The 14,192-nt window shown below is 39.2% G+C and overlaps 1 protein-coding gene across 2 annotated transcripts in view; it reads right to left on the reverse strand.

Moving 5' to 3' along the window:
- prkar1b (protein kinase, cAMP-dependent, regulatory, type I, beta) overlaps positions 1-14,192 on the reverse strand; it is a 162,329-nt gene that overhangs the window by 104,908 nt on the left and 43,229 nt on the right. For both annotated transcript variants that reach the window (XM_078240640.1, XM_078240641.1), the window contains exons 3-4: positions 12,332-12,502; positions 10,327-10,418 (exon numbers count right to left, since the gene is read on the reverse strand). In XM_078240640.1, the coding sequence (XP_078096766.1) occupies positions 10,327-10,418; positions 12,332-12,502 (263 nt within the window). The remainder of the gene's footprint in view (positions 1-10,326; positions 10,419-12,331; positions 12,503-14,192) is intronic.

Consider the following 14,192-nt stretch of genomic DNA (forward strand, 5'->3'; position numbering starts at 1 on the left):
CCACACAGACAGTGACCCGAGCCGGGAATCGAACCCGGGACCCTGGAGCTGTGAAGCAGCAGTGCTAACCACTGTGCTACCGTGCTGCACAACCATATATAAGTAATATTTAGGAGAAGTATTATTTGTAAAGTTCTCTACACCTCTACTTTCTGTCTCCTTCATTTCAAATAATCACCAACACAAATCACTAGATTACCACCAATTCTAAGTACTTCTGCTAATGATCTCTTCTGTAGAGACTTATCTAGTGGCTTTTGGAGTCCATACAAAGAATATCCATAAGACACTTCCTTAGCCACCATGTTAGTAACCTCAAAAAATTCAACAAAACGAGTTAGACTTGCCCTACCCTTCACAAATGCATACTCTGATCAGCTTTACTCAGTCACTTCATCTTGGATAATAGATTTTTGTAACTTCCACACAACTGATATTAAACTGATGCACGTTTAGTTTCCTTAAAGAAAACAAGAGGAGGCAGTCATAATTTTCCAATCCAAATCACAATTCCCAAATCTTTGGAGCTTTGAAAAAGTATGACAGGCATGCCTGCAATTTCCTCAGCTATTTCTTTCATTATCCTGGGGTGGAAACCATCATGTCTTGGAGATTTGCCTTTTTTAATTCCTATTATTTCCTTTAAACAACTTCCATATCTATATTAAATCCAATCGGTTTTTTCCTTTGAACAATTTTTAGGTTGTTTTGTATTGCTGGTATTTAAAGTAAGAAAGAAAGACTTGCATCAATGTAGCGTTTTTCACGACCATCAGACATTACAAACCAAATTTCAGCCAATGGAGTACTTTTTAAAGTGTAGCCACTGTTGTAGTGTAGGAAACTTAGCAGCTAATTTGTGTTCAGCAAATTCAAATAACAAACAAATAGCAATGGAATAATGACTACATAGTCTGTTTTTTGTGATAATGATTGAAGGGTAAATATTGGCCAAGACACTGGCGATAACTCTGCTGTTGTTCAAAATACTGCCATGGGATCTTTTACATCCACCCAAACAGGCAGATGGGGCCTCAGTTTAAAGTCTCATTCCAAAGACAGCATCTCCCATTATGAAATTCTCCCTCAGTACTGCACTGGAGTCTCAAGCTTTCTTTTTGTGTCCCTCCTCCTTTACCGTGAAGACAACAACATGAATTAAGTTTGAATCGGTCACTGTCCACTAACATCGGTCTTTAATGTGCCCACATTTGCCTAACACTCACTTTCTCTTAATATAATATTTCTCACTGTTGGCTGTTTTATCCCTTGCAAGTTTTTCATATTCCTTTTGCTCCTCACATTACGTGTTTAGTATACTTTTGTTGCTTTTTGGTGCTCTCTTTGTTGAGCCCAGTGACTTCCCACTTTTCTTTGCATTTATATCTGACTTTACTTTTAGTTTGATACTGTCCCTTGCCTCATTTGTTGATGATGAGAGCTAGGGGAATAGGTGCACAGTACTGGTTTCATTTGCAGATCCAATTCTAAATACCGCCAAATTAGCTTTCTTTCCACTCAAAAAAAATTGAACTGTGAAACAATAGACCGTATCTGCTGCTCTCTATGTTTGTACGCAGAAAACATTTGGACAGTATCCATGATAATGTGAAAATATGAGATGTTTTGTCAAATATTTTGATGTAGATAACTTATAAAACAGATTTTTGTCAATGCTATGAAGAGTCAAACGTACTTGAAATATTAATTCTGTTTCTCTCTACACAGATGCTCCCAGACCTGCAGAGTCTTTCCAGCATTTTCTGTCTTTATGGCATCACTGTCATTTGTCTCCATTAACTTAGTAAGTCAAAAATGAATCTCCCCTGCATTAGGAAAGTGGCGCCAATGACTTCACTTTCCTATCACTATAAACTTAAGTGAAAAATATGTATGGCAAACACTTGTGAATTCTCCTGCTTGTATTCTAATTGTAACTGAGTTCTTTTTAAAACAAACCAATCTTTGGACGCAGCACTTATGGGAATTAAAAACTGTTTTCATGAAAAGTAAATGTCATCTTTACAAAGTGCTTACCATTTAAAGTCAATATTTAATGATACCATACCCTTTTCTAAACCTCATCATTCCAAGACTCTTTTCAAAGGTACTGTGATACAGATAGTTAAAAAGGACTGTTTTAGGAAAAAAAATCTCATTTCTGCTTATAAAACCAGAATATAATTGAAGGTTGTGATTTTTTATAAGAAACCACAAAAAAAGTAAACTTGAATCACAGAGATAAAAAAAAACATTTCCTAGAATAAATAGTGCACTTTATACATTTAAATTTGCTTTTGCCAAGTGCCAAACCACAAATCTCAGTGAACATCAAATGCCCACAATGTTAAAAAGAACAGATTAACTAATGGGCATGATAGGCTTTTAGGTGGTTTGTGATGAATATATAGGACATCACAAAAAGACAAGACCTGTAATTGGGTTGACTTACTTAAAATAAAACACAAAATTATCAATTAAATCAAATATGCTGATCAGAAATGTACGCAGAAATTATGAGCAATCACTAAAATCCACAGTTAAAATACCATTAAGAAAATAATATTGCAAATCCCAAAATACGAATAATACTTTTCCATTGTGACACTGGTTGAACAGAAATTTCAAAAATATATACATAGATTAGGCATTGTCTTTTCATATGACTAGCAACAATCACAAAATCCATTTTGCCTGTTCTAAGAAATGCAAGGCCAAAATAATGCACAAGGGATCAAAGAAGAGGTGACCAGATTTTAAAATCCTTGTTCAAAGAAATGAGTGTTACTGTGGAAAGCAACATACTCTTCTTCAGATTTAATCTTCAAGACTACCTCTGAAAGTAGCATTCCTAAACAATATTGACCAGAACAAGTACACTTGAAAGGTCATTCCAAAGGGAGACACAGGTCCTACATGTAATTACATGTAAACATTTCTTAAAATTGTTGTGCAACATTTCCTTTTAAGATTGTATCCCAAAATGTAATTTGACCAGCAAGGTTACATTTACATTTACAGCTGTGTATGGAGAAAACCAAACAACTGTCCTGCATATCACTTCAAACAGTGGAACATGTAAGACATTTAGGATATTTTGTCGAAGATGCACAACATGCAGATTTTCTATTTCCCTTGACGATGCAGGTAATGAATGAGTCAAGAAACATGAAAAAAAAGTGTGGCTATTTTAGTGAAATTTCAATGTTTTTATGAATAGATAGCAAATAGAGAATTAAACAGAAAATGGAGCCATTTGCCGTGAACAATGGTGAGGTTGTTATGATAGATGAAATGTCAGGGTTTCTTAAAATACTTGGCTTCTACATTCATAGCGAATATCAAAGGACTTGTAATTAAGGAAGTGGACAGGCAAATGGATAGGTCTGTGAGGAGCTGAGGGTGCTAAACATTTCTCATCTGCAGCCTTCAATCTCACTTTAATATACATATTTTGTATCTCTTCATTTCATCAATAAGCACGGTAATGTCACCATAATCCCAGATGACCATAGGTTGCTCTCCCATTTGAGGGGGAGAGCTGACTGGTGGGGATTTTAACCTGAGGATCACAACATCTCAGGCAAGTGGCAAGGTTGAGGAGATGGGCCTTCACGAATAATCTCAGCCAGCATAGGAATTGAACCCCCGCTGTTTGCGTCACTCTGCATCACGCACCAGCCGTCCAGCCAACTGAACCAAACTGATTCCATTATTGTGGTTATTGATCCTCTTACCTGTCCTCCTTTGTCCTGCACCCTCACTGAATTGAAACCAATTATTCCCACTAACTCCTTAATTCATTCTTTCCGGAGACCTCAAAACTAGGAAACATCTTTCCCTTTTCAATTTCACTTCTTCCTACAATTTGCAAACTTTCAAAATCAAAACTTGATATAATCTATCACCACTTCCCTGATTTACCTTGTCATCTCTCTTAACCCTTTCAACCTGATGGTATCACAATTAACCTTGATCCTTAACCCAGATTTTTCAATTAAAAAAGTTTCAATGCTAATCCAAATTTTTTATGGCTTCAGCCGTGGCTCAGCAGATAACATTCTTACTTCTCAGCAAAATGTTATATAAGTTCCAGTCCTACTTCAGGAGTTTAGCATAAAAATCAAAAAGCGCTGAAGTACTGAGAGAGTGATGCACTATGGGTGGTGCTACCTTTCAGGTGAGATGTGAAACCGAGACTTCACCTATTGTGTCAAGCTGACATAAAAGATTTCATGGCACTATTTCAAGGTAGAGCAGAGGAGTACTCACTGGTGGCCTGGAAAACATTTACTTCTCAACCAACATCACAAAATTTAAAAAAAACAGATTCCCTGGTCATAGTCACACTGCTATTTGTGAGAGTTTGGCACGTGTAAATTGGAAACAGGGTTTTCTATACGACAACATGATTACACTTCAAAAATATTCCATTGGTTGCAAAGTGCTTTGAGACATCCAGTTGTGAAAAGTGCTATTTTAATGTAAGTCTTTCTTTTAGTTCTCTGGCTATAAAGCGCTTTGGGACATCCTGTGGTAACAGAATGAAATCCCTTATTCCTTTCTTCTTTCACATCCCTCACTTCAGTTTGCTTAATTAAAATCTAAACGATTTTGTGGTTTTTCAAAAACAACGAGTACAACTACAGGTGATATGTACAATGTTCTGCACCTGCTATGATGAAGGATAAAGTCAGAGTCTGATTACATTAGAGATAATATCATACTGTTGGATTAAGGTATTATATAGTACACTGCAATAATTCATGATAAATAGCTGCTTTGTAGTTGCAGCATTTCAGGTTCAGGAACTCCATAAATCAATCCAAAGCACAGTACAAATAAATCCATGTCTTTGTGTTGCCAAATTCGGATACTTGTTTACATCTCCATTCCATTAGTTAGTTTTAATGGTGGTTTATGTTACTGAAAAACAATGCAGTAACAAATAAGGTGAACACTTTAAACTAAAAAAATATAAATTTGCAATGCTCTACCACAACGCTGGGTACCTGTTACTTTGAAAATAAAAAACAGCATGCTGACAAAAGGTACCTTATAAGTACAGGAATAGCCTAAGATGAAGGCAAGCTTAATTGAGTTGAACATTCTATATTGCTCTCTCCACTGCTCCTGATGCATTTATATTAAATCTATAGTGGTATAATGAACAATCCGCAAGTGCAAAAGGATTTGAATTAAAAGAGGTGGAATTTGTTGTGCACAAGACAGGAAGAGGAGCTAAACTAGGGTGGAAAGAGTGAGAAACAGCAATCTCTTTTCCACAAACCCTATCGTCGACCTCAGGTTTTGGGTGCTCCTGCTTCGCTCCTACAACTCAATGGCTTTGCAGAGCCTCAGTTCTCCAGTGAAGTCGGCTTCAGAGCACTCGAGCGCCCTGATCTCCGAGTGAACCGGAAGATCAGGATGCTCCCGATGAGCCATAAGTGGGAGGGGTAGCATATGCAGGGGGGTTGCCTATGCAAGGGGAGAACTCTGCAAAGGGGGTGGTTGTGCAAGGAGGAAGATCAGCAAGGGGGTGTGCAGGGGCAGATCGGGGAGATGTTCATGATTGGGGGGGGGGGGGGGGGCGGTGCCGCCAGGTTAGCATGCCTCCTGCATATGTTCCCCCTCCCAAATAAGCCCCTTGTCATTGTGCATAGTCCCCCTAACATAGCCTTGTCCCCACTCAGGCCCTGCTCCCTTGGCACTGTCTTTGGCACACTTATGATGCCAAACTGGGCACTGCCAGAGTTCCAACTGGGCACTGCCAGGTTGGCACCACCTGATGGACACTACCCGATCATGCCCCTGACCACCTGGTGGTTTCACTGGCCTCTGATCCTCTACCCCACAGCGTGGCCATGGCACCTGGTCCCCGCTACTGGAGAGCAGTAATGATTCTCGCTGGCGTGACGTCTCACAAGCAAGCCAGTTAGTAGATGCTAATGTAATCAGTTCTACGTCAATAGGCTTCATGTCCTTTCTGGGCATGAAGCCGTTCTTGCCAGTAAAAAGAGGCCAGGAAGATAGCAATCTGGCGCCCAGTGTATGCATACAAAAGATCTAGCCTAAAGGAGAGATTAACCATTAACATTTTAAGAAAAAGTTAAATTGCATCTTTTATGAAAGAAAGAACATTGAGTCATGTGGAAAAACATGAATCGCAGAGCTTAGCAATATTATAAAAAGCCCTACAAATTCACTATGAGCTTAGAGTTTCTACTCTTTTGCTCTACATTCTTCATTAGCCCTCATTACATGGTCACATACATCTTTCAATTCATCTCAGAATCCACCCTATGTCCATTTCTTGTTCGAGTCTCTTTTGCAATTACTGAATGCATTTCTTGACTTGACCTTTTCAAATCTAGCCCTCCACCCTAGTTGATCAATGGTAATCTAGATAGGGGTGGCAAGGAAGGATTATTAAAGATATGAGCACAAAGGGACAAAGGCACAAAAGGGGTAGAAGTTATGGAGCAGGGAAAATTTTCAATTCAATGAAATAGATTGAGCAAATGCTTGGAGAGATAAAAGTCACTGAACCAGATGTGGGTCAGGTCATGGTGTCAAAAATTAAACAAACTCCAGCCTCCTAATGAAATCTGGTGTATCCCAACAATAATTTGAATCCACATAGCACCTTGAACAAGGAAAGTCCAAAGATGCCTCAACATATAGGTTGATGTGAAACAGATGGCCAGCTAGAGGGGAGAAATTAGGAAGGATGACAAAAAGAGCATATTTTTAAAAGTTGACAAGCTGTGGTTTCAATACACAAAATGACAAATGAGGTAAAATCAATATCATTAACCAAATGTAGGTTGCATATGTTTGTTATAAGGCTCTGCTGCTGAGCGTAATGAAGAGCTATTTTTATACAAGATTATGCATCAGTAATTCATTTTGGAAAAAATGTAGCAGATGAAAGCTTAATACGTTCGCACAACATTTTTTTGTCCGCTATTTCAATTGTGATGTTGTCTGTTGAAAATAAATAAATGTAGGGTACTAGGATTTGCAAGTGAGGACAAGGGTTCTCAACTAAGTGTTTTGGAGGTTTTGTTGCCTTGAATATGTGCTCCTCATCAAAACAGACATGTGTCAACAGCATTAGAAGAGAACATGGCAACTGAAGAAAAACTTCTCGGGAAATGTTCAGCTCCTGGGATATGACAAAACTGATGTTTGGTCATTCAAAACCAGGGCCCCATTTTTGTACAGTTTTTGGCAGGCAAATTCTAATCAGCAAAGTGATGGAAGAGATCGAAATCTTATTCCAAAATGACCACAGCAAGCAACTCACCTTCTGACTCCCGAAAGCCCGTCCACCATCTACAAGGTGTGAGTCAAGAGTGTGATCGAATATTCTCCACCTGCCTGAATGGGTGCAGCTCCAACAACACTCAAAACGTTTGACACCATCCAAGACAATGCAGCCCTCTTGAATGGCATCCCATCCACCACTTTCAACATTCAATCCTTCCACCATCAACATACATAGAATCATAAAATCCCCACAGTGCAGAAGGAGGCCATTCAACCTATCCAGTCTGCACCGACAACAATCCCACCCAGGCCCAATCCCTGCAACCCCACATATTTACCCCGCTAATCCCTCTAACCTACGCATCCCGGGATACTAAGAGAGAATTTGGCATGGCCAATGCACCTAACCAGCACATCTTTGGACCGTGGGAGGAAACCGGAGCACCCGGAGGAAACCCATGCAGACACGGGGAGAATGTGCAAACTCCACAGAGACAGCAACCCAAGCCAGGAATCAAACCCGGGTCCCTGGAGCTGTGAGGCAGCAGTGCTCACAGGGGCAATAATGTGCACCACCCACAAGATACACTGCAACAACTCACCAAGGCTATTTCAACAGCACCTTCCACATCTGTGATCCCTACTACCAAGAAGGACAAGGATTGCAGATGCATGGGAACACCATTATCTGCAAGTTATCCTCCAAGCCACACCATCCTAACTTGGAATTATATCACCAGTCTTTCACTGTCACTCGGTCATGTGCTGCAGCAGTTCAAAGCAACAGCTTACCACCACCTTCTCAATGGCAATTACGGAAAGGCAATAAATGTTGGCCTAGACAGCAACGCCCACATATCCTCCAAAATAGTTTTTAAAATAGCAAAAAAGAGGTTGGAATATTTTGACATGGATCTCATTATGATCTCACGATCCGACCTGATTAGCTAATCTGCTGGGAAATCTGCCCACAGGCTGAGCATAACTACGAATATGTCATCCAGAGACCTATTCAAAGCAGCAGTCAACTTTTTAAAGTGAGGTTGCATTTCCTTCTGCAAGTTTTCACTGATAGATTGGTGAAGCAACGAACTGGGTCTGTTGAGTCGCAGGGATGTTCCCAGGTTCTTTCAGGGCTCTATAGATATCCTGATAAAAGAGATCAGGGTGAGGAGGGAAGTTCTGTTCCCAGCCAGTACCACTGAGACCTTGAAAGAAGAGATTGTTGAACAAAGGGCATAAAAACTTAGGAGTAGGAGTAGACATTAAGCCCCTTGAACCTGTAACAAAATTCAATGGCTGATCTGCAAGTTAACTTCCTAACCTTTGCCCTATATCCCTTTATACCTTAGGTTAACAAAAATCAATCAATCTCAATATTAAAATTAACAACTGGCCAAGCATCAATTGCCATTTGTGGAAGAGACGTCTGAAGTTCTACCACCATTTGTAGTAGCGTTTCCTATTTTCACTCCTGAAAGGGATGGCTTTAATTTTTAGACTATGTCCCTTGGTACCAGACTTCCAACCAGCAGAAATATTTTTTCTCTATTTACCCTGTTTTCCTTAATATCTTTAGAATTAAATTAAATAACCTCTGGAACTCCAGGGAATGCAACCCTAGTTTATGTAATCTCTCCTCATAATTTAACCCTCAGAGTTCAGGTATCATTATAATTATTGAGGTTAACAGCACAGGACCATCACCACCCAGGACCTGTATCCAGTTCAAAGCAAGAAGCACTTCGATGACCTCAGAGGAGTAGCAAGGGTGAGTACAGCTCTTCAAATCTACAGCTCTTAACATATGCCGACAAACCTTTCTCCTTCCAGTTCACTATGCATTGCATAGAGGCCTTCCTTGCATTCTGATATTTGTTTAAGCAATGAAAAATTAACAAATTAAGATTGAAAATTTGAGATAGAAATGTAACGATCCTTCTGGGAATATGCAAAATTAATTGCATAGAGCTAAAATTATATCACTTCGCATTCCTTTGTGTGAAGACGTTCCACCAAATCCAGTGCATAAGTTCAGCTTTCAGGCTTATGATGCTGATAGCAACCATCTCCACAGGCTGCCCAGAGAATGGTGGCTTCATAAAAAAAGCAAAGAATTTCAGCATCAGTTGGCACCATAAAAATCAGAGGATCTAAGGTGCCCACTTTTTAACCAAGAGTGATTCCAGAAAGACCCATGAGTGGTCTTGATAACGTACATGATTTTTTAAAAACTGATGGATAAAACACAGCATACACCTAGTATTTGTAAAAAATGATGCAAGGTGATTTCAATCACAGAAACCAAGCAGTAAAAAAAAATGCATGTACACAAATTAGACAGTCTCATACAAAGGTATTTTTCCAAAAACATTTAACAGGATTTTTAAATTTTAAAAACTATATATACACTATTTAAATGTCATACAAGCGCTATTTGGTGGTCATAATACGTACTGGGAAGCTAATAGGCCAACGTATTATTGGAAATTCTGTTATATAGCCAGAATTCCAACTGTGATTTGACTGGCTGTACATCAGCACTGTACATTTTGTGTATTGCAGATACTGTTTTGTCTGAACACAAAGCCCTCTTGTACTGGTACAAGTTGATTTAAAAAATTTACTAAGAGAAAAGAAAACACATGCAAACAATTTTGCAATCTTGATATAACTATGATGGTTTTCATACTCTAATCACAGTTTTCTATGTCAAGGTCATATTTAGTTAGCTTAAACATTTAACCAAAAGAAATATGTTTTGTGATAATATAGGTATTTAGGTATCACTCCTTTCAGTAATAAGAAAAGCATGTCACTGTGTTGTATAAACACAGCGAAGGGTAAAATATAATAAATGTTGCTCATTAACCTTTATTCAACCTGGCCCCAATTAATAGCTAAACCTAAAAGGACACATTAATATTAATATTGTAACCTGTTTTCAAGCAGCGACAAGATTAGAGGACACAATAAAAAGCAATAAAAACCACAAGAAATAAAACTGTTAACTTCAATAACAAATGTTTGTATGTCATCCAGTAATCCTCCTACCTTCGTTCATTATCATCAAGATGTGCAAAAAGAACATTCTTGGAAATAGCTTTTGCCAGTGCAGTCATCGTCTTGTAGTCCTTAGGTATAACCTATGAAACAGTAGAGGACAATGAAATCAGACTATAGTTGGTAAAGCAGCACATCGCTAATTGACATGCAAGTTATCAAGGCGAATTAGGATTTTCAGAAATAGTATGTTTATCAATGCACAAGTCAGAATTCTCCCATTTGGATACCAAGTCCTGTAGCGGGGATGAGAACATGGAGTGCTTCCCACTGCAAAGCTTGGTGGGAAAACAGATGTTTTGCACCGTATTCCGTGGTTTGGCAGTCCATATGACACATAGTCCACCATCCTTTCCAGGCATCATATTGAAAATGTGCTCCCAACATCACTGACACTATTGACGCAAGAAGATGGACCTCCTGAAAATGAAGATGGATCTCCGGGAACATTCTGGGGCTGGAAGATGGACCCCCTCCAGGACACTGAATCTGGGACATCCACCAGTAGATGCTCCCCCCACCCACTGCTGTGGTGTTCTTGGTCCAGGGTTGCTGGCAGCCTCCATGCAGACTTCTGGAGGCAGCCCCAGGTACTGTCCAGCTGAGTCCCGACATCTGCATGCCATGCTGTTCCAAATGTGTTTTGCACTGGCGTATTTTCGCGCTGGCACCACAGAGAATTGAACGTGGGTGTTCAGGCCTTGACCTGCAGCCCATTAGTGGGATGCAAACCAGTTTCACACCGGTCTCCAGGGGGTTTCCCATTCCACCATGATGGGCATCAACAGAAAATCATGCAGGAAATTCACACTGGCATAAAACCAATCTTTGGGGCTCCTACCGAATCCTGCTAAATCCCGCCGGCGGGTTCAGCTGCAGGGAGGAAATGGGAGAATTCCATCCATAATCTAATACACTGGTAAAACAAATGGTCAGGCACACAAGGGTTCACATCTGCAATTTCTCACACCAAGTTGCCCATGTCAGCCAGGCGATTAAGGGAAAAACTAAATGTAAAGGCATAAACGCTTCACAACAGTGAAGTGAAAAAAAAGTAAGGAAAACTATATCACAGACCTATTTAATGTGGGGAGGGAAGAGATTGATGGTGAATTGTGTGTTCAAGGCAAGTGCCAACTCTTTTAAGGTAGGAAAGCGCTGTGCAACATCACCATAAACATTTTGTGGAATGGTCCAATACTTCCCCCTCTCATCACAGCCATGCTCATGACCTTTCTGAATCAGACTTGAATTTCACACAAATTATTGTCAAAATTAAGGACAGTTTGTGCTGCTGATAAAAACTCAAAGGAAAGGCAATTTCCCAAATCTCCCAATTTCCCAAACATGTTGGACTTTAACCTGGTGTTGAGAGACTTCTTGCTCTATAAATAGTATCCCATAACAACAGTCATGAAGTTTCAACAAAGTGCTGAAATTTCTTACCAAATTATTTTTCTGCCCTCTCCGTGGAGTCTGGATCACCTGACTCCAGAAGAATAAAAATTAGGAATTCTGGACATAAACTTGTACCCAATCATTATATGACAGTGGGTATTTTAAACATTACGTTCACACACAACTTCATACTTTCAGCAGCTTTCTCCTTCATCATCAACCCCTCCACCTCAAACCTTTTCACTCCCATAGATAATCATCTACTTATGAGAGAGTGGAAAGTTTGGGTTTCAGATTTCTTAAAAATTAATGCCCGAAGGATGATTAAGTAAAGATAACTATTTTGTGTCCACTTAATTTTTTATAAAGTGCTGCTGTTTACTCCACAGAGCAAATACTCACAACATAAACCCCAAATCTTTTGAGAAGGGTCAACACGATTAGAAAACACATTTGTCTTCCACTTTGTGGGTCTCTAAGTAGAAATCTGAAGAATTGTGCCAAAATAGCAAATTGTTTTCAAAAAGCTTAGATTCAGATCAAACTAATAATATTCCATCAACTTATGCTTCAATAAAAATGTAAACTGATATCATACCTTTCGAACATAAGATACTGCATCTTCTTCAGTATATACTTCAGCACTCACGCCACCTCTTCTGTGTCTGGCTTTTACAACTGGGTTTGGAGGTGGTGGTGAAATCTCATCATCATGAGAGTCTGACTGAGAATTAGACTTCTGACGTGCCAAGATTTGTTTACATTCTTCCTATAATTGGACAAGAAAAAGGTGAATACATATATGTGGAAGAACACGTATTTTACCTAACTGTATTAAAACAGTGTATGGAGTTTTTCACACCCCCAATTTAGAAATTTACAGGAACTGTTTAATGCTAAATAATAACCATCAACGATGACGGTTATTTTGCCATTCACCAAAAAAGGACAATCTTCCCTTTTTGGATTCCACTGATGTCTCAATTCACAAGCTCTTTGGTTGATACATTAATTCTTATGGCTTCCATAGATGTCACACCAAGAAAGGCCTATTGGCCTTTCAACCCAACCAATGATCCTCCACATAAGTAACAGTCCTAATTTCCGTGTACCTGTTCTGTTCCCATATCCCTCCATTCTTCAAGCTTTCTTTAAACACTAACTCCAACAGTGCATTTCAGTTCAGAATCATGAGTGTAAAATGGTTCTTCTTCTCTGTCTTAGATTACTTACATTAGGTCCCCTTTGATCTAGACATCTCACTCACTGAAAGGAGCCTGTTCTATTTATTCTGCTCCATTGTACATAATTCTAAATATCTCTATCAAGTCATTCTGAAATCTTATATATTCTAAGCAAGAATCCCAATTTTTCAAAACTTTTTCCTCATTCCTCATACCAGGCAGCACCTTAGACAACTTGCGCTATACCTCCTCTACTGCATCAATATCTTTCCGAGTGTGGAGCCCAAAACTGCAGTGCTCAACAGAGGTCTTAGAGACAAATAAAAGAAAGATTTGCATTCATACAGCACCTTTACCAATCTCAGGCCATCTCAAAGTGCTTTACAACAAATTACTGTCAGTACTATTGAACTGAAGGCACTGCTTTACAGTAGACAAGGCAGCAGCCAATTTTCATACAGTAAGCTGCAACAAGGTGTTGGGTGAGCGATTATTACTGGCCAGGACAATTGGCTAAATTGGTTGGACAACCAATTGGCTGAACAAAAAGTGGCAGAGCAAGAAGGAAAGGGAACATATCCTACTCAACTCTGAATAGTACCATGGGCAGACTGGATCTCAGCCTTTTAGCTAAGATCAAGCGTCAGATCAAGATGGGGTGCAATGATTTATCTTGTCAGCTTGGATCTTGTTTGTCTCTCTTGTAGGGACCATGAATTGGATTCCATTGGATTTTGGTTTTTAGAGCAAGCAAGGAATGGATTTGCCCGGTCCATTCTGAGCATTGGCTTTGTAACTTTAAGGGTGGAGTAAATTTTTTTTTTAAAATCTCAATTTAACACTTCATCCAAAAGACCCCCAATGGCAGTGCTGCATTGCCTAAACACAACAGCTGTGTATAGATTAGATTAGATCAAGTCTCTAGAATGAGTTTTGAAAGCACAAAGTTCCGACTCACAGCAAAAATGCGACCACTGAGCCACATGAGACCAAAGGCCCGATTTTAACCTTGTAACAATGATTTTCCAGCTAGTTAATATTCAGACCAACCAGGTTTAGCAATAAAACTCTTAATTTTAGTATCAGCAATATTGAAATAGCTTTAAAAAACTGTTTTGATTCCTTAGTTTCTTGCTGAAACTGCCTAGTTTCTACATGTAACATCCCATTTCTCACAACATTCTAGCAAATATTTCAGCTATGTTTAGATGCTTTCTTCGAACACAGTTATCAAACAAAGCATGCAGTATTTTTGCCCACTGCTCACTGCAGTAA

The sequence above is a fragment of the Mustelus asterias genome, chromosome 23 (assembly GCF_964213995.1).
Source record: "Mustelus asterias chromosome 23, sMusAst1.hap1.1, whole genome shotgun sequence".
Lineage (NCBI taxonomy): Eukaryota > Metazoa > Chordata > Chondrichthyes > Carcharhiniformes > Triakidae > Mustelus > Mustelus asterias.